At 37.1% G+C, this 27599-nt stretch overlaps 2 protein-coding genes across 3 annotated transcripts; one reads left to right on the forward strand and one right to left on the reverse strand.

Moving 5' to 3' along the window:
- Positions 1 to 83: 83 nt before the first annotated feature.
- Positions 84 to 4465, reverse strand: rabac1 (Rab acceptor 1 (prenylated)). The gene is made up of 6 exons (XM_056762640.1): positions 4325 to 4465; positions 2441 to 2521; positions 2016 to 2228; positions 1341 to 1438; positions 1120 to 1221; positions 84 to 1021 (listed from the first exon to the last, which is right to left on the reverse strand). The coding sequence occupies exons 2-6, from the start codon at positions 2509 to 2511 to the stop codon at positions 933 to 935; spliced, it is 573 nt and encodes a 190-aa protein (XP_056618618.1). The 5' UTR covers positions 2512 to 2521; positions 4325 to 4465; the 3' UTR covers positions 84 to 932.
- Positions 4466 to 4877: 412 nt separating this feature from the next.
- dedd1 (death effector domain-containing 1) lies at positions 4878 to 17859 on the forward strand. 2 transcript variants are annotated; one of them, XM_056762016.1, is made up of 6 exons: positions 4878 to 5258; positions 6183 to 6698; positions 6790 to 6909; positions 7158 to 7280; positions 15811 to 16198; positions 16532 to 17859. In XM_056762016.1, the coding sequence occupies exons 2-5, from the start codon at positions 6233 to 6235 to the stop codon at positions 16194 to 16196; spliced, it is 1095 nt and encodes a 364-aa protein (XP_056617994.1). In that variant the 5' UTR covers positions 4878 to 5258; positions 6183 to 6232; the 3' UTR covers positions 16197 to 16198; positions 16532 to 17859. The 2 variants fall into 2 exon arrangements, with proteins under 2 accessions (XP_056617994.1, XP_056617995.1); XM_056762017.1 differs by lacking the exon at positions 4878 to 5258 and adding an exon at positions 5755 to 5883.
- The last annotated feature ends 9740 nt before the right edge of the window (positions 17860 to 27599 follow it).

The following is a 27599-nucleotide window of genomic DNA, read 5'->3' on the forward strand; positions in this document are numbered from 1 at the left end:
AAGTCAAAATGTATGTGCAATAGGTTGGATGCAAAAGAAAGGTATCACTCGATCAATAACCAAATGAGGTTTAGATTTGAAAGTGTGTTCCAGGAATAGCATTTTATTGCACTTTTCATTCCTCGATACAAAAGAAGCGTGTTAAATACCAAAAGATGCATGAAACAACCGTTTACAAAATAAGAAGACACAGATCAAACAAATCCTTCCATTGACAATATTGGCATTATGATGAACCGATTACACAGAATAGCAGTAATTCACTGTATAAAAATCAATCTGTGCTGTCACTGACACATGCTGACATTAAATCATGTTGTTCTACAACAGCGCTGATGTAACAAGGCCATGTAAGAAAACAGAACAAATGAATGAAATATTACAAAAAATATATATTATGCAATGACCCATACCCTCCATGTAAAAGTAAAGTAGAAGAGGAGAACAAATTATATCTGGCTTTAGGTATTTTTTTTAGATAGCATAACCCATTTTTGCCTCTGTAAATCTATTCCGGACATTCGAGAATTGTCCTAAAATTGCCACATTGTAAAATTTCAAAATAACTAAATTATCTAATAAGTACTTTATCATAACTACTGCAATGATACAGGATTTTTATTCAAGCTTAACGCTCAGGTATGTGCTTCGAGAAAAAAATTCACATTTCAATTTGTAACAATGCAAATGCTATCCACTGGTACCAGTTAAGGCATTTGAGGTCTTTAAATGTGCTCGCTAAGCGAATCTTTCTGGGACAATATCACTTTAACAGTCTATCTGGATTTCTCAGCCGGTCTGTCTGTGAGGAAATTGATATTGTTTAATTCATTGATGCATAATTCAAAGTAGCACAACCGATATGTGGTATTACAACAAGGCAGGGCATTATAGGGTAATAAGCTGAAAGGTCAAAGGTGAGAGGTGTATATTTATACAGGCTCCATGAGAAGCTCCTCCAAGTCAGACGACTCCAGCTCACGGAATGCTGCATGAGACCCAATAACGGCTATTGTAGCGCCTAAATACAGACAAATTTGATAGTTTCTGAGTAAATAAAAAGATCATTTGTTGAAAACTTGTCAACACAGTGAGGTAAAGATGAAAAATAATGCACACCTAGTATCCAGAATACAGCTGCTCCGGCACCGGCAAGCCAGAACACCGGGAAGGAAACACCTCCTGCCAACCCTAACTGATGTCCCTGAGTCAACTCACGACCTGAGAGACACACAGTTTAATGATTGAATAACAACATATCTTTTCACATACGTTTTTACTTGATTAAAAATGATACAACCCATATAGAGTACAATTATTAAAATATTATATTTTCTTACCGAAGATCACAAACTTCTTTTCAAGGGTTTTCAAGTGGATTATATAGAACGCACCAGCAAACACTCCCAAGGCAATTAACAGCATAGGAGAACTGATACTAAAGAGAAAGAGGGAAAATCTTACTGAACACATTACATACAGTATATATATATCAAAAATACTAAAATATAATAAATCAGTATGGTTTTTTTATAAAATCGCTCAAAATACATAAGTAAAATACAGTTAAAACAAACTAACAAAAATTATTAATAAACAGAGGTGTGGACACATTGTCTTCTTAATATCATATATAATCCTCGCAAATCATCAACATACAAAGGATTGAGGGAAATGATACAGACTTTCAGGATATTAAATCATCACATGTTTTTTATGACCAGATGACCTCATGGCCCTGCATTTTATGGCCAGCAAAGTCATGGTGAATATTTCATATATTGCCTAACATCACAGCTCATTCTTTTACTTTGAACAGCATCCTGAAACGTGTTAATGTTTATTCTTTTAAACCTCTTCCTCATGGAAGAACAATCAAGAGTGAATGTGGACATTTAAGTAAACTTAACACACACCCACCCATAAAGTGTGTACATAAGGATAAAACATGACATGTGCCCCATGCTCTTCATTGCACTGTGCATATTTGTTAACATAACAAGGTGGTTTCTTACATGCAATACAGGATGAGTCCCAGGAAGATGAAGATGTAGTTGCTGTAAAAGGTGTCCATGTTTTTCACCACACGTTGGCACATCTCTCCAAAGTTCCGGGGTTTGGAAAACTTGCGCTGGTCCACAAAGGTTGCCCAAGGACGGATGGCTTTCCGCCTACGATCTATCCAATCCTTCATCACATTCCCGGACAGACCTCTGGGCAGCCACAGCCTGAGTAAAAATCAGTATATATTGAATATAATGAAAATAAAGCAGTATTATAATAACACATACAACAGTAAAGAACAGTAAACTGATAAAATAACTACCTAATAAACACACAGAACATTAACATTACTTTTGTGTAAACTGAAGAAAATTTTGTGTAATGAAAGGAAATATGCAAGTGTTGAAATGTTGGTGAGAGAAAAGGCTTTACTTACTTGCCCATTATTCCTGCCCCTGGAAGCTGCTCGGCTTCACTGCTAAACGGGTCGCTTAGTTTTCCATCCATTGCAATGTGCCTTATAACACACACACAGATTAAAATTAATGTAATATATTATACTACAGTAAAAGTGGACGTTCAGACATTCACACAGACCATTCCCTACGTGTGCCTGTCCATTAACAAACATTCAAAAATGTTTTTTTTAACATACAGTTGTGCTCAAAAGTTTACATACCCCTTGCAGAATCTGGAAAAAGCTGAAACATAAAAATATGAGGATTTCTGAAAATAAAGGTTTATTGTTAATTTAGTCCTGCCCGGAGCAAGTTATTTCACTAAAGAAATGTTAACATAAAGTTCACACTAAAGAATTTTAACATAATTTCAAAAAATAGCCCAGGGCAAGAGTTTACATAACCCTGATTCTTAATACAGTATGATGTTACGTTCACAATCAAAGACAGTTTTTATGTTTAGTCACAGTTGTTTGTGGATTACTTGTTTGTCATGAGTCATTAGACTGTCCACTGATCTTCAAAACAATCACCCAAGTCCTCCAAAATCTTTGCTTTTTCAGCATTTCTATATATTTGACTCATGTCCAGCAGTAACTGTGAAATCCCTCTTTTTACATTGAGAACAATCAAGAGACTCATACACAACTATTACAGTAGATACATTCAGAGCTGCCCACAAAGTCAACACCATTCATTTAAAGTCAGGTGGGTGAAAACCTCTGAAAATGGTTTTGGTGAAAAATATATATATTTAATTTCCTGAAAAACATTTATGTATTTTAAAATCTTCTGAAGGACATTAGTAAATGAAAATATAAGATGTTTAAATGAAACAATAACAATTTACAGCAAAAGCATTTTCAGAGGTTTTACACCCACCTGACTTTAAATGAATGGTGTTGACTTTGTGGGCAGCTCTGAATGTATCTACTGTAATAGTTGTGTATGAGTCTTTTGATTGTTCTCAATGTAAAAAGAGGGATTACACAGTTACTGCTGGACATGAGTCAAATATATAGAAATGCTGAAAAAGCAAAGATTGTGGAGGACTTGGGTGATTGTTTTGAAGATCAGTGGACAATCTAATGACTCATGACAAACAAGTAATCCTGAAAAAAAAAACTGTGACTAAACATAAAAACTGTCTTTGATTGTGAGCGTAACATCATACAGTATTAAGAATCAGGGTATGTAAACTCTTGCCCTGGGCTATTTTTAGAAATGATGTTATTATTCTTTAGTGTGAACTTTATGTTAACATTTCTTTAGTGAAATAACTTAATCAGGGCAGGACTAAATTAAAAATAAATCTTAATTTTCAAAAAAAAAACTCTTATTTTTCCAAAGTTTCAGCTTTTCCAGATTCTGCAAGGGGTGTGTAAACCCTTGAGGCACAACTGTATGAAACAAACGTTACCAATCAAATGAAATCAAATACTTTGTTGAAGCTTTTAGTTTGCTAGCTTTTCTAACATATTCCATTAACCGTTCAGCATGTAGATTTGTCTTGAATTATATCATGTAGTAATGGAAAATGCATGTCACCCAAGGGCTGGCACACAGGATCCGCATCACACAGAGAAAGAATCCGGCAAAACCAGTTTGTTACGCCGCTGATCTCAAAAATATACTGGATTATGAACTTTGATAATTTAACATAATTATATCTGTTCAATACCAACACTCCTAAAAGTTTATCAAATATATTGAAGAGGAACCTAACAAGCTTTAGTTAAAATTGGTTAGTTAATCGTTTTCTCTCTTAACATTAAACATATGTTGTAAGACCTTTTAAAAGCGATAATAAACCCAATACTGGTTAGGCTGATTGATCTTAAATAGTGCTAAAGCGTACTTACAGTACTTTGTGTTGCTGTGTTTCGTGTTGTGTCTCTCAGCGGATATGATGCGGTTTGTCAACACAACACAGCAGGAATGATGATCTTCTTCTGTGTACGCGTTCACGAGTCAAACTGACGACCGCCTCCTACTGACGTGGACATGATGACCAACTTGGGCTTTACTGTGTCCTGGTTAAGCTATATTTGTGAGGGCCAAATGTCCTCAGCACCACAGTGAAATACATTTTACTGGTCCTCACTAAATATAAAGGCTCATAATTCGCTCATATAATGTTTTCCTAATAGAGGACACATGTTTGTGTGACTATTAGGTTAAGGTTTAGGGATAGATATCACTCTACAGTAGAGTTTTGCTTGAGCAGCGTCTGAGTTGCGCATATTTTTTGAGGATAATCAATGTGTACGCACTACTCACACTATTTATACTACAAAATGGCGCAGAACAGTGCATACGTGCGCGATTTGGGACGCACCTTTGGTATCTTCACACGCACTAAAACATCTGGGCCAAAAGTAGGAAAGCGCGTGGTGGGGGTATTTGGACGCAGCCTATGAATTAAAAATGGATGTCCACTCAAATAGTGCACTATATTAGGGTATATGGGGCTATTTCGGACACAGCCCCGGTTTAATTTTAAAAGCGCCTTATTTATCGACCAAACTACATTTCCCATAACTCCCAGCAGTATCGCTACACCCTTTACTTTCCCCGTGCATATTTTTCCCCACAAAATCACTACGGTTTACATAAAATGCGTCTCTGTTTGTTGTCTCGGAGCCTATAATATAAAAATCATACGCGAGGGACACAACAGCGACATTAAAGATCTGCGACTGCGCAGAGATTGTTTACAAAACGCATGACGCTAGCACAGGGTGGTGTTTGAACAACAGGACTGATCACAATCTGGCTATAAACGATTTGATACGGGTAAGTTATTTGTTTTTGTTCTTAAATACAATAGGGGTATTTGGGTTTTTATGATTGCTGTTTGATGACATTTGCCAATGAACGTAAATGTCGATCCAAAATTTAGCCACAAGAAACACCAAAACACATAACACGAACAGATAACGTCACAGAAACATCGTTCGATTTAAATAGCAGCGAACCTTCCGGATGCAAGCACATGCTCATTTTAGCGAGCGTGGAGTCTGCTCTTATATGTAGTCTTTAGCTTGTAACGTGTTTCTTTGTGTTTGGTACATCGAGTGTTTTGGTGCATTGTGATGTCAAGGGAAAAGCTAGCATTGAAGACAGCTGCTTAAACGTCAGCTGACGCATAAACGCACACGAAATTAGTATCAGCAATATAGTTGGTACAGTTAAACGAATTCTGTGATTTGTGTATTATTTCCAAATTCTATATTTTCTGTATTATTTCGACTGAACACAGTCGACCAATGTCTCTGCGCCTGCGTGCTTCCCACACAGAAACGTGATTACGTAAGAGGCTGCGCAAGAGGAAAGTTTGACAGCAGCAGCTGACTGAGAGAGGGTTACCACAGAAACGAGATACAAATCAAAATACCACCAATATTTCAGCTAAACACGTGTAAATATCTTTATTTATCTTCTTTTTGTTCGAAATTAAGATTTAAGAAACGGTGGGTTGACTGTTTTGTATACTTTTTACGTCACACGTCCGCCCAAACAACAAGCTAGCTAAATGGCTAATATTTATTAGTTGACCTGTTGCACTGGTCTGGACTTTTCCCGGTATTACGGCCTTTCATAATTAGTTTTTTGCTTGAAGTAAACCAATATAGTTGTGTTTTTATCTTCATGATCTTTATCAGACAGTCAGTAACCCTAAAAGAAATAGATTCAAGCATATTCTTTTCTCTTCTCCAGAAACGTTTGACCTTTGGACGTTTAGATATATTTCTGGAAGGACAAGGATCATGGCTAAAAGGCAGTGCACGAGATACTCCCTGTACTGGGAGGAGACCGAGTGCCTGAGCTACTATGAGATGTTGTCCCTTCACGAGATCTTTGAAATTGTGGGCTCCCAACTCACTGAAACTGATGTAGAGGTTTTGTCCTTCCTCCTTGATGAAACCTATCCTGGAAAACATCCCCTCGATCCTGAGGGATGGGCCGAGGAGTCCCCTGAAAGGCCTGATGGAACTCCGCAGAGCAAATCTCCATGCCCTCGGCTTCTGATGGCATGGCGGAGGAAGCCGCCGCAGAATGAGCCTTGTCCTATCGCATCTCGCCTCCGACCCAAGAGTGGTGTTGAACTGCTGTTAGAGTTGGAGAGACGAGGGTACATAAACGAAGGAAACCTCAAACCTTTATTTCAGTTGCTGCGAATTCTGACACGACATGATGTCCTGTCCTTTGTCTCACAAAAGAAAAGAAGAACAGGTAAGAATTTGCTTTTAACTGGATTGTGGTTAACATTGTGACATGGTAAAAACATATGCACAGATATTGATATGCTATCTGTATTTGTTAGTTTCTCCAGAGCGAGAGAGAGTTGCATACCCTGAAGTGGAATACAGAGGGGAAACCCAAATCAGCCCCAACACAGATATACCGTCCTTGGAAAACACACAAGACCACCAGTGGAGAACAGGTGAGCAGAGATCTCAGTTAAAACTTGGCAAATTGATGCCTGTAATGTTGATTATCTTCCTGTTTTGTTAGATCGTTGTCTTAATGCCTTGAGGACATGAAAGAAACTTTTTAGGGACACTCAACAGCCAAAGAAAACCACCTTAAAATGGTCACATTATTAACCATGTTATATTATCAGCAAAGTCATTTGAATATTAAATGTGTCACTCACCAGTTAAGTGAATTAATTTGTGTTTGCCATGTCAGGTGTCAGTTCTTCTGTCACGACAACCACCCCTGCCCGACGGAAGCGTGGCAGAGGCTCTCAGCGAAAATCGAGAAGTTTGATGGAAATCCAACCGCAGCCAACACCCAACAAAGTTACCTGTGGTAAGGGAACTTAATTTCCACCTCACTTCTTTCATTTAAACTCCCTTGTCTTGAACATCTCTCTCCATTTTTATTTATAATACACTAAAGTGAGTAGCTTTGAACCCAGGTGCTTTATTCATTGACAGTTTAGATTTAACCAATAACTCCTTTATTAGTGCCTTTGATTTATTCGTGCCTTTCACTTTTGTTCTTTGAATATTTAGTGCTGTCAGGGGTTGATATTAATTACATCATCCTGCACTCTTTACTGTTATAACTTGGATTTTCATTCCGATTGGACTCAAAGACAACTTGCACATAAGCCACTTCATGCTTTTGTCCTGCCATCAGGGCATTGCTAACTCCAGAACAGAGCACAGAGTAACAATAATGGCAACGTAGGTAAGAACATGTTAAGAGAAAAACCTGCCTTTTTTTAAATTGACAAAACAAGCATCCATTTCATAAGACGTATTCAGAGCAAGGCCATCACTGCAGTTTCCTGTAACCCTTTAAAAGCTGACCTATGATCATCTCAATGAGTTGAAATGACAGTGTCTTCTTATTTAGTGTGTTTGTGTTTAAAAATCGATTAGTTTTTGTCAGCTAATATAGCAATTTCTTTCGTCATCGCAGGGCAAATACATCTCTTGATTTTACCTGCATGATGCTCGCCTTTTGATCTTTGGCCAAAATGAGTTCACATTGTACTTTCTGGTTTGCCTAAAATATTTCTGATTCATTGACATTTTTAATAAATCGTTTCAAATGTCTGAATCGTGAGCCACACACTGAACCTTGTATCAGCAAAACATGAAAAGGATTCAGGTAAATCAAGAGGGAATGTGTTATAGTCAGTGAAAAACAATTTACAAGTGTAAAAATATGCAGTAGCTGATGCAACCAATAATATTAGGAATGTGTTGTGTAAGTCAATAACATAGACAACAATAGCTGGGTTTCCATCCAAAGTTTCAAATTTAGCTCATAAGCAAAATTCTCAAAAAGTTTCCATCCAATGAGTAATACTGTTAATTCCTAACAAACTGGCACTAAATATCAGTAAGAAAAAAGAGAAGCCACTGAATAAAATCATTTTCATATACAATAATTACGAAATAATTACGGTGCTTTCGTGGATGCCTGCTGTTTGTGAATGCAATAGTGACATTTCTGTGAGGCAATTTCAGAAATGCTTTGTCGACTTTGCTAAGGCATTTAAGAATAACCCTAACAACTTTTCAGGTTCCATAGTGGAGATACATTACTTTTTGGAGGAATTTATTTGGCGTATGTGTTTCCACCTCCCATTATTCGCATTAACCCTTATCGTAAAAAAGAAAAACACCTGAAGCGAGTGTAAAACCTTATTTAAGGCCGAATTAAGGGTTTTTATTTTGATATTTGGCGTTTACATCACTCGATTCTGATGCGAAACTTCAAAATGCGCATAAAACGTAGAGTTGGGAATCGTTTGGTCCCTCATGATTCAATTCAGAATCGATTTACAGGGTCAAAATTCGATTTAGAATCTATTCTGTGTGTACTAATTTGCAATATTTAAAATGTCATACTAGTGTTGATACTTTGGCTTCTACTCTTAGAACTGTCACATATTGTATTTTAATACAACTGATTGTCCAGTAAAGCCATTCTTAACAAATTCTGCTGTCAGACATTGAAACAAGTACATAATCGTAATTAAATGCGACTCATTAGTGCTGTGTGTTAAACGACAGTTACTTCCACAAATTGCCACATCGTATGACAAAATCTTCAAATCACGTCACAAACAATAAAAGAGCAGTTATTTTATCAATATTAGTGTATTAGTCCGGTGCAGAGCGCCCAGGACATCCATCTGGCTAACAAAATGTGCATATTTAAGTATGTTCATGTTCTTGTAAACAGTGACAGGTTTTGGGAACTGCTATTTTGCACTTACTGACAAGTCAGCTGCGGTATAACGTTATTATATTGAATGTGCTCTTTCTCCACCGACGCTCACTCACTGCGCAGAGCAGATCCGGAGAAAGACCCTCCTAAAAATGAATGCCGTTTATCTTGCAGTTCAGTCAATTTCAATCTTCAATTCAGATTGAAATTACATTAATTGTGAATCTATTTTTTCCTCCCACCCCTATAAAACATGGGGTGATGTGAACCCGGCTGTTGATTCCATTTTGTGTTTCTTCTTGTTCAGTGTGTGAATCGGTATCTAATAACTTTGTCCCTCTCATTGTGCCAAGGTGCTTGTGCACAAAATGCATGCCACTAAAAGCATTCTTCATCTTATGTACTGTAGAACTCTTCAACTCTCCATTTTGAAGCCGCTTATTTACTTGCACAATGTACAACAACAACATATTCAAACATGTTATGATTTTTTTCTTACAATCCCAGTAGTTGTTGCTTTAACATCCTGGGCAAATGCTAGTTTGGGGCAGCATGATAGAGTTAGTTTCACATTAACAGCAGTTGCTTACTACAGAACAGAACAACATCACTATAAATTGGGGTTCAGTTCATCTGTGAAAATATTTCTCAATGCAGCACCAGAAACAACATTGTATAGCTAGGTTTAGGTTATATATTACAATTGTGTTCATCGTCTGTTATGTGGGAATGTAAATGACACCAGCTGTACTTGCTTCTATTCCCCTGCTTCCTTCATATTACAATTTACGGACAGAATGCACTCACATTCTGTTTAGATTTTTCACTTTTTCCCATCAACTTTTCTCTCCCTGTTGCTTTTCCGTATTTTGTTTTAAAATTAAGCATTTTCAGTGTGATAAACTCGTGGTTTGTTGAAGTTAAGATTGAAATGTCTTGAAGACATTTATTAAGTACTGGGCCTCAGCCTTTATATCCCACTATGCGATATTCAGTAAAACACTGCCGATTAGGGCTGCAACTAACGATTATTTTAATAATCGATTAATCTGTAAATAATTTTTTCGATTAATCGATGAATCGGATAAAAAAAACACAAGAAAAGCAATAATTTCCAACCCTTTATTCAAAAACAGAACTAAAATCTTTAGAAAGTGCACAAGCATGTTGCTCCTTGAACATCCCTGAGCTGTTATAAAAATAATAAAATCAAACAAAAATGGACTAACACAAAAAACATACACATGTATGCTTTACATCTGCCAAATATATAGACTTTTTTAAAATAAAAGTGCCACCTGAGCTGCCAGAACAATAAATAATTTATAAAAACTAAAGAACAATACAAATCAGAAAACTTAACAGGATTTGTTTGAATGTAAGAACTTGTTCTCTACACTACACTGCAGACAGACACTCGCAGATGCACACACTCGCAAACGCACACACTTTTGCAGACGCACACACTGACAAACACTGACACACACACACACTCTCTCTCAAATTCACTTGAAGCTTATTCATTCAATTACTACCATCATTGTAGTAAGTGCAAGCTTCATTTATACACCACATTTTAACAAAGCTTAAGATGACCAAGAGCTATAAAAGAACTTTAAAATTAAATTAAAAAGTACAACACACACAAATATATTTGTCAATAATAACCTATATGGGAGAAAGCACAGAATAGCCTATACACTGCAAAAATTGCTTTTCTAACTTAGTAGTTTTGTCCCGTTGTCAGTCCAAATTTAAAAAAAAATCTTATATCAAGAAACATGTACTAGACACATGAAAAAGCATAAGAAATTATGTCTTGTTTTCTGAAAAAACACGTCAAATTAAGTGATTGTTTGCTTAAAGCAAGAAAAATTATCTGCCAATGGGGTACAAAAATAATCTTAATGAGATATCATTTCAAACAGAAGTTTTAAGCATCAATTAATTTTCTTGTCTAGTAATCTTGATTTAAGATTTTTTAGATATTTGGACTGGAAATTAGACAAAATTACTAAGGAAGTTTTGCAGTGTAGCTATACATGACAACAGATTGATAAATGAATGGTCCAAAAAAGGCGAGTGAATAAAAACGTCTTTTTAGTCTTACAATGCAAAGCGCAAAGTAACTACACCACCCCTGATTATACTGTTATTAACGAGCTAATGCTAACTTGTGATGCTTGTCAATCTGGATAACGAGTAAACATCCGCACCAGGGACATTACGTTCTTCACTTCGAAACGGAACAAAAGTAGGATTCTGTAGTGACTTAACCTGCTGTTGAACTCCCTTCCTCCTCATCACAGACTCAAACATGTTTGCGTTTCAGGTGCTGGATCATTGCCGCGTTGCTCCCGCCATGTCGCGTTTGCATATTTTGTAGTTAACAGTTTTTCTGTTTATTTAGTGTGAAATGCTCCCGCACCTATGATGACTTGGGTCGCGGGGATTTCTCTGCCTCCGTCATGTATCTTTCCTCCGCTCGTTTTTTAATTTTTGCTCCGCCCTGTATATGAGGCGCCGAACTCTGCTAGCATCAGTGCGCGAGAGAGACCGAGTGTGTTCACTTCGCTCCGCGCTCAAATAAAGTTTTTTTTTAATAACCAAACGTCTCCGCGTCGCGCGACACAACGAATCGATAATGAAATTCGTTGACAACTTTTTTACTAATCGATTTTTATCGATTTTATCGATTCGTTGTTGCAGCCCTACTGCCGATCACTGTCACTTCTCCTAAAATTGGCTAATAGTTCCCCCTTCGTAACTGAGCTTATTTCTGCATGGCCTTGGGTTTTACTGGGATGTGGTTCCCTTTTGCTAAAATGTTCCTTAAAGATTTTCCCAAAATCTAATAATTCCAAATCTCATGATTGATTGATTTTTATTGACGGTAAGATTCTCCCTTGAACAATAATTACATGTGTGTTAAAAACAGATTTTCAGACTCAAACATTACAGTCCTGCTGTGCCATGATTGACCTTTGAACCTTTTTTGCTTCCGTACTAGCAGAACGTGCTGATTGCTGTGTTGACTCCACATTTGATCTTGGCAGGTTGACTCAAGATTGAGTAGACAAAGCTGCAGAATGGATAGAGTGAAAAAGACCGAGCTCACAACAAAAACTGTCCTCTCTGTCCATTCATACACAGCGCTTTAACTCACGCACCTGGTCCATGTTCTAAGGTAAAGAACCCCCTTCCTAACACGCGTAGGAGGAGGGGTGAATCTAATAATGTGTGTACAAATGTCAGTTTTCACTTGCCCCCTTGCCCGCTTGTACATGTGCTTAAATATGAAATGGGGACTAGATTTGAGAAATAGGAACGATATCCTCATTGGAGGGGTTGTTGGCCTTAGTTTCACAGAACTGACTCAAAGAATGCATTCAAATTCTGTCCGAATTTCCTGATGCACCAAACATTATTTTGCCTGCAAATGGCTCTGTTTTAGTTTTTGCTCAAACTTTGACTCAACTTATCCTGGTTTTACCGTTAAGACTAATTATTTGTTCTCAAATGTCCTCAGTGAAAGTTTTACTGAAGCAGTTCTGGGGAAAATGACCCAACAGTTCTTGTTTAGGCCTGTCATAACAGTTTTTAGTATTTTTTTTTTTTTACATTGAAAATGAATACGTTCTATTTAGCATTTCACCTAATCAAATTCTGCCATTGTTTTGAATTTAACAATTAATTTTTTAAAAAAAATTGTAAAATCATGCCTTATAAGCTCTTTATGGTCCTAACGCTTTGCTTCAGCGGTCTCTATATAATTTTTGCCTTCATGAACTGACAAGAAATTATGTAAATCAACTTTGCCTGCTTGACCAAAGAATAAGACATAGCAAAAGTGTTGCAACAACGTTCATCCAAACTGCTTGTTTCTCTCTCTCTTCCTCTCCTTTCTCTATGTCCACAGTTGAAAAACAGACTGACATACAAGTGTCAGGGACAAAAACAAGTTGGAAAGCCTCACAAACTAAGAGAGGGAGAAAATGAAAGGGAAAACAGTCAAAAACTTGATACCAACAGGTGGTCAGCTTTTTGTTCTCGTTCTCTCCCTCCTTCTTGGTTTGTTGTTCAGCCGGAAAGAGGTATTGATATAAGTGTGGAAGCTCTTCACATGGAGCACCCCCCCCCCCCAAAAAAAATCCTTTGATATTCCTTTAATTTTGAAAAAAATGATCTTCTGAATATATGTAACTTTTGCTCTGGGATGCTTAAAATGTATTTTTATACCTTCCTAAGCAAACAACTGTAATGCATAGAAAGAGAGCATTACATATCTTGCGTATACAAACTTACATTGTACTGCTTATTATGGTCACCTGCTGTATACAGGAATTATAGTGAAAGTGCTGATGATAGAAACGGATGATGATCATGTTAAATGCAACTTTGTGTGAGGGGACATGAAAGTGTTGTTCAATGAAACCAAAAAGTGCTCTGTAAATGTGTGCTGTCTTAAAAAGAACGTTAAAAAACTTTGTGTTTCCAGTCTATTGTGTGCCAATCTGCATTACATTTTAATATATCTGATGATATTTTATATTACACTTGGATGAAATAAACAGAGTTACCATAAGCTTCCAGACTCTGATACAATAAGGGATAGCAACATGCAGTTCTTATGACATTTTGAAGTGTGGATTTGATCTAAATTTACAGTTCCGAGAACCTCTCAAGCGATGACTATACGAGCTCATCTAACATTATGTCATAGAGCAGTTGCCTTCTTTAAAAGGTTGTGTAGTATATAACTGGGCAATTGCAGTGTTATGAATGACACATTTACAGTTAAAACTTGAAATATAAATTAAAAAAATATTTAGGGAATGTATTGATTACCAATATATAGAGTCATTTGTTTGAATCCTCTATTTTACTCATCTCCTGATAGAGCCCAGACATCATAAAAATGACAGTCTACACAAGTTTTGTATTTTTAAAGCGAGAAAAAAATTATATATTATGGATGTGACCAAAATGGATGCACATTTTAGAAACTACATACTTTGAAGAATTTCTGTGAATTAAGATGCTCAGACTAGAGGCAGAAACATCCAACAAATAGATAAGGGATGCCTCTTTAAAGAACATACTATGTTTTATTTTTATATGCCCATTTATAAGCAATATAGACCATTGTGGTTGTAACAATTCATTTCCTGACTATGGAAAGCTTTAAAAATGTTTAGACTTTACACCACCAAATATTGACATATTTATGGTGAAAAAAATTGGTAAAAACTAGATTAAAAAAAATTGCAACTAAATGCCCTCAGATATCCACATGTATATATATATCCTGGACGTCATTGGCTGAAAATCTTTATATATGCTAATCTTTATATATTTTGTAACTGCACAGTGAAAGAGAGCCATTAACCGAATGGTACAATTGGCACCAGACAAATGATAAACTGACAAAATTTTAAATCTTAGTTTCATCAAAGCATTCGATGACATGTTTTTCAACTACTGATGTTACTCTTAGTCCCTTAAATGTTTACCGTTGCTTCATAAACTTGCAAGTATAAAAAAGGGGTTCAGTATGTGGTGGGGCTTTGGTTGTAGAAAAAATGGATTTGTGTTGCAGCAATGTTCTGAAGATTGATGGGTCCGCTTCCTCTTCTGACCTCTGAGATAATGACATGAAAGGAAATGACATCACTGCGAAGCTCTGGTTCAGTATGTATCCTCCAATCGTATTTTGCCGTCTCTGTTCCCTGTGCTGTTGCATGACATCAGTTCTACCTCCTGTAAACCAACTGGCATCATTCTGTCTTTTAATAACGGCCCCTTCTGAGCTTGGGTTAATACAAATCCGTAGAAATATCACTCTTGAGAACTTTGTCCTAAAAAAAAAGAATCTGAGAGAATTTAACTCGCAATACCACAGCTCACTGTCCCTGGATTATATCAAATGTTCATCTTCAATCAATTCAAATGAGTTGAGGTGCTGTCAGGTCACCTCAACTAACCAAATCATCTCACTGGACTTTCAAAACTCCTCAACATTTATCTTTATGACCTGCAATGAAGTGTCATATTCAGTGGACATGTGGAACAAGTCCCTGTGTGCCCTAAAAAAAATTTTGAAGGCCACCCCATGATTTCTTTTGTCTGCTGGCCTTCTAAAATGCCCAAAAGACAAATCCTGAATTACTGTGCTGGTTTACCCACACGGACTGCAAAGGTTAACACATTTTAAATATGCAGGGTCAATATATTTCTATCAGTATATTGCTCAGGATGTTGGCCTCAGACATCCCTGATTTCTCAGACCTGATGCAGTTCCGTATTTGAGCATTCGGGTTTAGAGAAATTCACCACATTGATATTCCAGTTGTTTTTATGCCAAAATATATGGTATAAATAAACAAAGCATCAAGTATTTCTTGTTCTCTTTTGACCATCACTAACTGTGTTTTATTTCTCCTGTTCTCCCCTTTTTCTTAATACTCCATCTTTGTGAAAATGTATTTTCACCAAATTTCAAAACCAAACCCCCCATTCTTCACAAATCCCAAACTCTCATCTGCATCTCAAAACCTTCCTGATTTTTTCGCGTTTTCGTGCATGCCACCCTTCACACCACCCTCCTCTCTTTCTTTGTCTCTCCATCTCCTACATTCTGTCATTCTATCAGATATTCGGCTACGTGTGCGTGCGGAGTATTCAGAGCACGAGTCGGCTCTACGTGACGGAGTCTCTTCGGACAAGCAGCAGCCTTTGGAGAGGCAATTTGAACTGTTCAGTCGAGCGAGCTTGCTGCTTCGCACCCGGGACCTGGGGTCTATTGTCTGTGACATCAAGTTCTCTGAACTTGCCAACCTGGATGCGTTCTGGGCAGACTACCTGAGCGGGGCTCTGCTGGAGGCGCTGAAAGGGGTTTTCATCACGGACTCTTTGAAGAGGGCAGCGGGACAGGAGGGGGTCAGGCTGCTTGTCAGCGTGGATCAAGATGATTATGAAGAGGGCAGGAAACTGTTGCTTAGCAACCAAGGACACAATGAAACAAACTGGGGGTTATGAAGGTAAGCGCTCATTTGTGAGTTTTGGAAATAGATACATTTTGTGAATAGACTAAATGCATTTTCTCCAACTAGTATATTATCATGCAACCTAAAGAATTTTAACAGTTATATGGTGACTTGTTTTATACATACACAGAGAAGAGCAGTCATATAGTCTACTACTTTTGCATGGTCTTTTTATTAACATGTTAACCACCAGGGGGCATTAAAAATCAGTATTACTGTATCTTTTTAGTGCATTTTCATGGATGTAGAATTGCAAATTTTTTATTGTCTTGTACTTTATTCTGCTGCACTATTTTATTAAGTGATATATCTCTGTTTTCTTCACAGGCCCTGATTAATGACAGAATCACCTGAGACATTCAGCTATGATTGATGAAGAAAATAGAGTTTTGACTACATTGCCTGTTGAGTGTTGGTGACCCTGCTCGGACGGATAGCCTATTAAAAGATTGTAGACGAAACTGGGCAGCCACTTGGACATTTACTATTTCTGAAAGAAAATTATTGTTTATTATAGACAGGTTAGTTTCAAAAGGCGCTTTTAAAAGGGACAAGTGCACTACTTCTAAAAACACACACCTCCTCTATTCATCCATATAAACTATTTACTGTGCCAAAGGTTGGTATGTGGATGTAAAGTTTTTTCTTATGCGATGACAATATTGTACTTGAATGAACCCCCTTGGACTCAAGTTATGTTTAACCTTGTCTCAGAAATGTAAAATAACATTTTGGATAAAGAAATTTGTATAAAAAATGTAACTCAAGGACTTGATGAAGGAGGTGAAATTGTTTCCCTTTCATCCATTCAGGTATATCCCCCATTCCTGTAATATTGTAAAATCTACCAATGGAGTGGATGGGGGTAACATTATTTTGAATAATTTAATTGAATTTCAATTTAAGTTTCAGCCCCCAATCTGATAGCGAGGTATTGGTGAATCTCACACTGCCGCCATCAGGCCATTGTAAAGGAAACATAACCTGACTACTCTTCGGTTGGTCTACTATGCTGCATTGGCTTCAGATGAAAGATTTAAGAGCTCATAATTCAATGATGAAATCCTAAATACATTGGTTGACTGAATGTGATCACATTTGCCAGTAGATACGCTGGACAGTGTACTATGGATCAGGAGAGCTCTTTCTCTAAGCAATTACAAGAAAGACTTATGGCATTTGTTATGCAACTACTCAATAATTATATTCTTTTTTCCACAGATTCCCACTGTGCAGAGTTTAAAGGTTGTCAGTTAGATTAACAGGGCGACCGGATGCTTTTGTAAAAGGCTGAATAAACAAGATTAGTTAATTGTAATAAAGGAATGGGTAATTTTACTCACGTGTTGACACACAACCAGAATAACCTCTGGTCCTATTTCTAGAGTATGTTTGCTTATAAAAAATATATATTGGTCCATTTGTTATGTCTGTACCCTTATAGGAAACATGCAAAGAAAGCTTAACATTTTGGAGTACTGTACTTAGTGGTGATTCAGTTTGGAACAGTCCAGTGATTAACATAAATGGGTTGCCAGTGGAAAATTAAACCCTTTTGTTTTTTTTCAAGCTTTTGTTTAACATGATATAACCTGTTTTGGAACATGTCAATTTATTTAAATATAATTCTTAATAAAGATAATATAGTTAACACAGTTGGGTATGTCTGGCGTTTGATAATATTTAAGTATTTTAAATTTGAGTTTAAAAAATTGAAGTAGCATAAACATGCTTAAACTTTCATCTCTATGGCTGGACATATTTGAGGTCAACTTTAAGAAGTTTCTATAGTCTTTATTAAAATCACACTTTGCGATATCATCAACACCTTAGAATGGAATTTAAACAATTACCCAAAAACACAAATTTACCAATACAGCACATGTGCCATATTCAAACTGAACTGAAGTTCTGTTTATAGACACTTCACTGTAAACATTGCAAGAGAAGCTCATCACTATGTTTCAATCACCTCTTTTGGAATTATCAATTGACTGCCACTATTTTCTTTAGAATTAGAAACTCCATACCTGCTCTTGTCTATACCCTTCAACTTATTTTTCCTTCTGTACCTCCATCTTCCTGTTCTTTGTCAGGTAAAGGGAATAAGTTGTGTGCCTTGATTCATTCTTTTTGGCAAATGTCATCACTTATTTTCCACGTTTCTAAACTGCTCTTTAATCAAACTAACATTGAGTGGGGTTTTATGCCTTTGTAGCCTTAGGCACTTAACACAGGCATAATAAATACATAGATAGCTTTTTGGCCTGTTGCTGTGATAACTCAACACGTCTGCCATATTGGACTGGTTGAAACTATACCCTTGCGGGGACGTCCTCAATGTATTATAGTTTAATGTATGTAAAAGCCATTGTGTGAATGGCTTTTTCTGTTTTTAAGTCAGAACACAGAGAATTTTCTTGGAAATACTGAGAAGAAAATTGAACAAGTTCAGCAAATGCAAATCAGCAAGTGACACACTGGCAGTCTCCTTACAAGGTTCACAATATATCAGCTACTCAGCCCAAATAGCTGATCATAAAGAATCACAGTTATGCAACCATGTATTTATTATGTCTATGCTTTGACATTATTACTTCTACATTTACACGAGCTCGGTAATGACACTGTCCATGGTGCTGACGAATGGAGCTGCGCGTGTGCGTCTATTGACATTGCACATGATTAAACGGATGCGCTGAACTGGTGTAAAAAAATCAATAGTTTGTATTAAATGCTGTCGGTCTATATATTAATATGCGAAAACCACATTTGTGAAGAGTGGCCTGTCGAGAGCTTTTTAAATTTGGGCCTATGTTGCAAACTATTGGCTTCACCAGTAGATGGCAGCTTTACTTTTGCTTAAATTGAAATGGAGGTGTTGTTCCCCAGAAAGGGGAAATAATGATTACACCTTTCTAATATTTGGGTTAATATTCTGTCTCATGATAGCTTTTATTTTCCTCAGCACCAGCGGTCAACGCGTAGTCATGGAAACGGATGGAGGTAGGGAGGCAGCGAGAAAACACTGCACGAGCACACTGCCTCCACCCGACCCCCTCACCTTTCGCCCCTAATTTCAAATTCAGGCTTCTCACTCAATTCCCTTTCTCCTTCTGCCCCTCTGTCCCTCCAACGGTCCCCCAGAAACACCTCTGCCCCCCCCCCATATCTGGCCTTTCTCTCGCGTTTCGCTGTCTCCGTCTCTTTTGGTGTCCGAGCTGCTCGCGCGCGTGACGGAGACTGCCGAGCTCATCGATGGAAACGCTGGTAATGTTGTGTAAACAAACGGACAGCTTTATTAAACTATACTTTGCATATCAATTTTATACTCTGACGTCATCTTTACTTGCTGTCTGTTTTTCTTTAACTGTGCTGTTTGGTTTTCGTTACCTTGCGCTGTTTCTGTTGCTCATGTTCCACGATCACAATTCACTTTTAAATGATCCTATCTCAATTTAACCTGTCCTGCACTGAGGGAATAGGGGAGTGGCGGGCAGAGTTATCGCCTTTAATGATATCGTGTTCGGACCGGGGTTTTCTTTTTATTGATTAGTTCGGAATGAATTCAGGGGACAGCCCTCTCTCTCTCTCTCTCTGTGCTTGTGTCGCTCTGCGTGTACCTGCGAATCCCTGTGTGTGAATGTGCTCGTGCTGTTCTGCATGCTGTAATTGGCGCAGGCCATCGCGGGAATATTTGATTTGAAATATGCAAGTGCTGTAAAATATGCCTGCAATCTGCATTTTACAAGCTATTGTGCACGAGGGCTGTTCAGATTTAACCGGGGTTTATAATATGCTTTATGCTCAGAATGCATGCTTATTTCATCGTAGTAATTGTTGCTGTTTCCGTGTATTTGTATTTCCATAATTCTTGTTTCTGTATTTTCCAAATATACTGTCATTAACTAATTTTAGGGAAGCCTATCATGTTTATGAAAAGATTTTTTTAATTTAGTACCCTATAACATTTAGACATCGTGTTCTAATTCTGTTAGCCTATTCTATAAGATGATAATGTGTGTATTTTATTGTTGTTGTGGTCAAAATAATGACATTTTCTTCAGTCATTTTACGAAGGGCTTTGTTGTTGGCGTGGTTTAGAGCATCGGGATGAACACCCTCGCTTCCTTTATTTCTGTCATTTTGCGCGCGTATAAGCGCGAGCTGCCGTTTTGTCTCTTGACTTGGACAATCTAGACGTATATTTAGTCCTTTGTGGAGCTTTTTAATCAATATGGTCGATATTTGTTTGGCGGAGTATCCTTGATAACGACGTTGTAATAAGGCGGCCTCAGCATGGCCGTTAGTGTCTGCTGCCACGCAGTCTGATACTTCACTGAGGGGAAAATCGATGAGCAGACTGAGTTAATTATGAGAAAATCAATTAAGAGGTGGAGATTTTGCCTTTAAAATGCCAGGGGACAGCGTGTGAAAGGTTGCTCACAGATTTCTGGACTGTGTTCTGGCTTTCTCTGTCTTTGATGGCTAGATATTTGCAGTTTTATAAACAGCAGATGTAGATTAAGTCTGTGTTTAAATCATGACAATCTAACAGATCTTTTAGGCTTAAGCGTTGTAACTTTTTACTGTACTCTGAGGAGGTGGCTGACGATGTAGCAGGAGTAAACAGAGTCAGTCCGAAGAACAAACTGAAATGTATTTCGGCGTGGACTATTTATTCACAATAAACACTTTCTGTTTTGTAAATATGGCTTTGGAGAAAGGGACAGACAGGAAAGACGTTCTGATAGGTTTACATAAGGTAGTGGAGATGGTCTGTCAAATATTTGAACAACCTGACGGCATGCTTTAGCTCTCTGTGTATGTGGCCTCACGTTTCGTGGTCGATACACAGACCCGTGTACCTGTTATAAGGCTTAAGATTAACTTAGAAACAACACCATCTGGAGATACGAAACGATGTCTTCAGGACTAGTTTTCAGGGCCATATTTGCGCATTAGGAAACATAAAGCATAGCCGAAATTTTGAATGAATTATGAAATGGAAAGTTAAAAATAAGTTTTTAAATATGCTATAGGCCTGCGCTATAATTTCCTGTGCAAAATTTAAAAGTCGACTTGCAGAAGCAGATTGCTTTTCTGATATTAAAAAACAACAATCTGCATTCTGATGTTGCCGAAAAATACGAATAAATTAGATTTAGACTTGACACTTGTGCGTAATCCTGGCGTTTTTATATTTTGACTTAATTATTAAAAAACAATTTTTCGATATTGATTACGCATATCAACATAAATAATGATCAGCGTTTCCAGGTATAAACACAATGTCACTGTGTTGAGACCTTGTGCAAAAAATAGGCTATAGAAACATTTGTTGTGTTTTTAAAGTCTTTAATTATTACGTTTAATTATTAAAGGATGTGGTCTAAATATCCAGCTCATGTAAATATGCATAATGTGTTATAGATTTAACGTAAACGTTTTTTAAACGATAGGCTGTGTAAATTATTATTTACGGATTGTTGCATAAAGTCAAAATATTAAGTCCATTTTAGCGTCTTACTGACGTTCGTTCATGTTTAGCTGTATGGAACTCTTTTTTTAAATAAGTCTTTAGGAATATTTGGAAAACTTTCTATATAAAAACTAGTACAAATTTAAAAGTCAAATTCAACCTTTTAAACAATTAACATCCCAAAACATATATTATCATATATGCATCAGTTCCACTTGAAGACAAGTGCTTGACCACAATATACACATGTACGCTTATCTGTTGTCAATGTTATGCATGCACATTCAATTATGTTTAATTTTTTTTATATTAGGGCGATATCCAAAGCCTATTGCGGGATAATAAATTAAAAGTATGAAAAAAGAAAAGCGCACAATCCACGAAAACAATCCTAAACGCATTTTATAAAGCAATCTCTTAGTTTTGCTGCAGGAAAGTTTACGATGTAAACCTTATAAATTGGACTTATTAAATTTGCATCTATTTTAGGCCGGTAGATATTTGTAATTTTGTTTGAACATGAATATAGCTAAAACTTCTAAAAACAAATTAATTTAAAAGGCTTATTTCTTCATCGTTAAACCTCCAAGGAAAAGGTACATCTGTGCAATTCAGTCTACCATGTACGTTTATTTAGGCTGTGCTTATGATCCCGGAGAGCAGAAAGCTCAACATTTCTGGCTGGATATTTTCCGTTATCTGCTGAATTTGCGGGCTACTCTCGATATTGATCAATCTGTCACAGTCACCGACATTTTCGTCGAGGTTTTTAACTGTCGTTTTATTTATACCACTCATTCAAAAAGCCGAACGCGAATATTAGTGCTTTTATTAGCCTATTATGATCTTCTTATTTTTCGGCGCAGTGTCCGGCATCAATCTAGGGGCTTTTAATAAGCATCTGTCTGCGTGTCTAACACCACGACCTCGCGTGTCAAAGGCCACACGACCACAGGTGCAATTAAATCGGACAGAGACAGAGCCCTATTCAATTCTCCTCTTACAAAAGAAAAAAAAAATCCGTTACAAACTATAGAAAAAATATCGAAAGCAGACCATAATACAATTGTTGTAAAATTGTTGGGATGTGTAATATTCTCGGCTATTTAGTTTACGCCTACATGTTATTTTAAGACGTTTTTGTCAAGCTTTTTGGAATTTATTATTTACTGAGTGCTGATTCAGTTATTCATGTAGGCTATTTGCTTTTTGTGTGTTTGGAAAAAGGTTAATAGAAAATAAACGCTTATTTAAACCTAATTCCTATCTCTATTTAGTTTGTTGTCAGTATATTGATCTTTTCACTACGTTGGTATTTTATGTTTATATCTGAGAATCTTCTTAAGGCTATAAATTGCTTAGTGATATAATATTCTTGCTTGATTATTATATTTCAAAAAAATATGATGCATAGGCCTGTATAATTTTTTCGTTAGAGTTAAAGTAATTTTCTGTAAATCGTCATTTTAATTTAGTTTTGCATAATTCATTCATATTATTTACATCGTTGACCACATTCACATCTGCAAACGAAACCTGGATATCAGCAAATTATAAATTATGATGGTTTCTGTAACCTTTGCAGCTGTGCCTTTTGCTCTTGGTTTGAATGTGTGACCGGTCTGTTCGGCCCTGTGCTGCTTACGGGGGCTATTGAAGAAATCAAGATGACCACAGTAATACACAGAGGGGCACGTGCGCCATTTGCGAATGAGCGCGTGTGTTTAGAACCTGATCAGACAACAGGGTCAGAGTTCAAACTCAACCCCCAGACAGACGACCTTGCCCTTATGCATGACCTTATATTAGGATGGGGGAAGGACTTGAGAGTTTATAGAAAATGAAAGCTTGTGTTTTTTTACAGCAACATATATAAAACAATATTCCAAGTTGGTTATCAAACTTACATACATTTTTCTTTCGTTTCTTTTTTCTTAAGTGTATCTTTTTTCTCTGTTTGCTCCAGACCAGTCACGTCAGCACAAAAGAAATGTTAACCTTTGACCTTCTATCTTCACCCCAGCTCCAGATCGCTCTCACAACCTCAGCTGTTAGATGAGCTCCTCTCTATTTCACACAGATACTTGTCTATAGGCATTCACACACACACTTCCTCTAACCATAAGATTGAGGTTTAGACACCAGCAGTTGTTCACCACCTTTGGTTTCATGGGTATACCAAAGGGGTAGTAAAGAATCAGGGCTGATGACCACTCTCACAGCCCCAGCAGGGTACATGGGTGAGGGCCACAGGAGCAGATGATGGGGGTATGAGTGGGGTGCAGTTTCATATGTGACCTGTCTTTGGCAGCAGAGAGGCAGCTGTCTGGCACATTTAGTTTAGCTACTCATCTTAGCCAATGACCAAGGGAGGATACAAGAGTGAGAGGGAGGAAGCAAGCCTGAGGGTGAGGAAGATGACATGAAAAGGCTCAGGAAAATGTCTGGTCGTCGCTTTGTGCTCTATAGGAAAGCTTTCTGGAGTTACATTTTCTCCGCCCTAAATGCATTTACAAATGATGTGATCTTTGTTTAATCCTGGTTATGACTTTCTATATTGTGGAGCCATTTCTTAATTTTCTATATATAGCCTACCATCCACCCATTTCTGTTTTATAAAATCTAAACTCGCACTGCTATATTCTTAACACTATTATGGAAGGAATTTTGTGAGAAATAACTTACCCATATATAACCAAGCTATGAAATATTCCTCCTCCTTCCTCCTTCCTTTCTTTCTTTCTTTCTTTCTTTCTTTCTTTTTTTTCTTCCTTCCTTCCTTCCTCACTTCTGTCCTTTATTTCCTCTGCCCTTTCCTTTCCTTCGTTTTTCCTTGTCTGCACACCCCTGTCCTGGAACCCATTTGAACAATTACTTCCATCTCTCTATATGGGCCAAATCCAAGGGTGTATCTGTGTGTTCTCTCACTGAAGGAGAACAGCAGGTTTGGCTGACATTTCTTTTATCTGGTCTGTATGGTGGTACCTAATCAGTCGGCCTTGACGACCAGTGATGGGCTGTTTAGTGGAATTTGCTCTTTGATGGGGAAGTTCCTGTGATTCTTCTCAAAACTCAAGGCATTTAAAGCATTTTTGGTGGCTGGTGTTTTTTTTTGGGCTTTAAAATAGTTATATATGATGGTCAGAAATTAAACTATTACTGTTTAATTTGACTTGTATTGCAGGTTTAGGTCTCAATGGTTTCAGGTTATATGGATTAAATTTGAATATTCCTTTTTAGACTGTGTAATGATCTACAGAGTAAAATAAAGATTGTCCGTAAATTCTTCATCATGTCAATGAAAATTAAATAACATGCTTCCATATTGTTAAAACATTTCAGATAAATATTCATAATAATAAAATATTATGTTTGAATAAACACTTTCATGGGTGAAGTTGAAAATAGCCACGAAACTCTATGTACAATATATTTTTGCACTTATGTTTCTGACAAACAATATTTACCTAAATTAATATTTAATAAATATGCACATTAGATTGATGATCATTGTTCAGAGGATTCACAGTGAACACAAAACCACAACAAAATAATTTGAGGTAAAAGTAAAAATATGACACCAAAGATTTTTTTCTTAAAAAAAAAACACCTATAAAACATATTTAACCTGTATGCAAATAAATAGAGAGAGAAAAAAGAGAGAAGAGCAGAAATTTGTGATAGAGAAGTGACAATAAATCTCATGGAGCTGTATTATCTCCAAGGTGACTTTAGTGATAACAGAGAACATTTCTGGGTTGACTGAGCGGAAAAACACCTTTGTAACACCAGAACATCTAATGCTCTATAATGCAACATTTAGGTACGAACAGGGACTTGGCCTCGGCTTTACCCAGACCTTGCCAAAATGATGTCCGTCGAACAGGGTCTCTATTTCTTACAATCCCAGATAAATAATGATACATGCAAGTGCCTATGTAATGTTGAAACAATGTTTTACATTGTCTGCATTTGTGAGGACAAGAATTCAGAAATTCTTAAATATCTCTAATAAGTTGCTTGTTTCTTCAGAAAGCCCTTTTTTGCTTTTTCTCGCTTGTTTTGGGCCCCTCATTTATTACAAGGGGAAAGCTGTTGAAGGAAACAAAACAAACATTAAAACGTACAATGTGAAAGGGTGTGAGAGATGGAGAAATGATGAGAGAGTGAGAGAGGAAGGTGGAGCAGCTCTGAAATACAAGGCTCTTTGCTGAGAGGGATGAAAGAGACTGGATGCAGGGGTGCCGCCAGAAATTCTGGGCCCTATGGAAACCAAAATTTCTGGGCCCCCTACATTTTTTACAGATAAAATTTAACCCAATAAACATGCCCTGTATACTTAAAAAAAAGATAATTAGCACATTGCATAGTTAAAATGTTAAGGATGAGTACAAAGCCTACAAAAACAAGAAAAAAATATAGAAATATGTACTTGTTTACATAAAAGGGAGAACATTTATTATCTCAATTGCATTTGCAAGCACAACAGAACATTATGTACACATATTGACATATACTTTACATGAACAAGCTTTAGCTGGGTCAAACTGCTCATTCAGGAAACATCAGCTACAGTAGAGACACGTTTTATTCAATTTTATATATTTTTTTTCTGGGGCATTTTATTCATATTAAGAACGTCAAGTTTGACAGCATCGATCGTAGCAGCAGCACTGTCACTTCACAGAACACACGACACACACCGGCAAACTGATTTTGTCGTTTTAGAAGCGTGTAGATTACTTTTTGTTTTGCAAAGTTATCATCATGTGGCGAACACAGTAGATAAGACGTGTTTAGAGGCTAAAATTTTCGCGAAGTTTCGCGCTCAGGCTCACCTTGTTCGGCTGAGACGGGGACGGGGGGTGGGGGACGTGGGTGTGCAGCAGCCGCTGATTCTGTGTTCATAATTCAGTAATTATTTTACTAAGATAGCTAGATAAAAGCAGGTCATGTAGCAACAAAAATAAGTTTTGGAGTACAGGAATAGGTCAAGCTACCTTTCTTTTTGAAAAACTGTGTGACATACTGTCGACTTTGGCGTTCTCTGTCTTCTCTTTCCTTCTTTTCTTAACGTTTTTGATGCCCTGACTTTTCATGTGACATGTCTGCGTGTGTCACTGTCTGCGCTGCATCATAACAAGTCCAATTAACAAAAGACGCTACACTATTGATCGTAGCTCGGACAGCGCAGGTGGAATGAACCATTGTGAGGGAGCAGGGAGGGGTGTGACTGAAACAGTAAATACATTATTTGTTTTTTAAATATTCAATCTATCGTCAAAACGGACAAAATACACATTTAGTGCACGAGGGCCCCTAGCACATTTAATGTATGTATAAAAAAGAAAAGAAATAGGAAAATAAAAAGGGGGTCTGCTCTTCTGGGCCCTAAATCAGGCTGGGCCCTTAGAATCGTCCTAACCTTCCACCCCTTTACGGCGCCCATGACTGGATGTAGACTCTTATTTGAGAAAAATGATCTCTGAATGCTTCCCCACAGCACCAAATGCCTCTTTTTTTATTTCACTCTCTCCCTCTCGAAATTCACTGTAGGATCAAGCCCACATAATCTGGTTGAGATTTTGTTGTCCAGATTCAGTTATTGAATCCCCAAGATTCATGTAATTCCTTGCTTTGCTTTCCCGTTAGTACTTCTGTTAGGTTTATATTTTAATGTATTAGCAAATATTTTAAAATAATTTAAACATTTAAAATGCTGCCAATTGTTATTCTATCACAAACGAAGGACAAAATGGATGGATTTTCAATATTTTGCTAACTCGAGAATACAAATACAACAGTTTATTGTTTGTTCATGTTAGTTCATTGTACAATTACTTATGTTAACAGATACAGCAACTGGTTTTAAAAATGTGTTAGTAAATGTTGATATTAACACATACTGAGAGT

Source organism: Triplophysa dalaica, chromosome 12, assembly GCF_015846415.1.
Source record: "Triplophysa dalaica isolate WHDGS20190420 chromosome 12, ASM1584641v1, whole genome shotgun sequence".
NCBI lineage: Eukaryota > Metazoa > Chordata > Actinopteri > Cypriniformes > Nemacheilidae > Triplophysa > Triplophysa dalaica.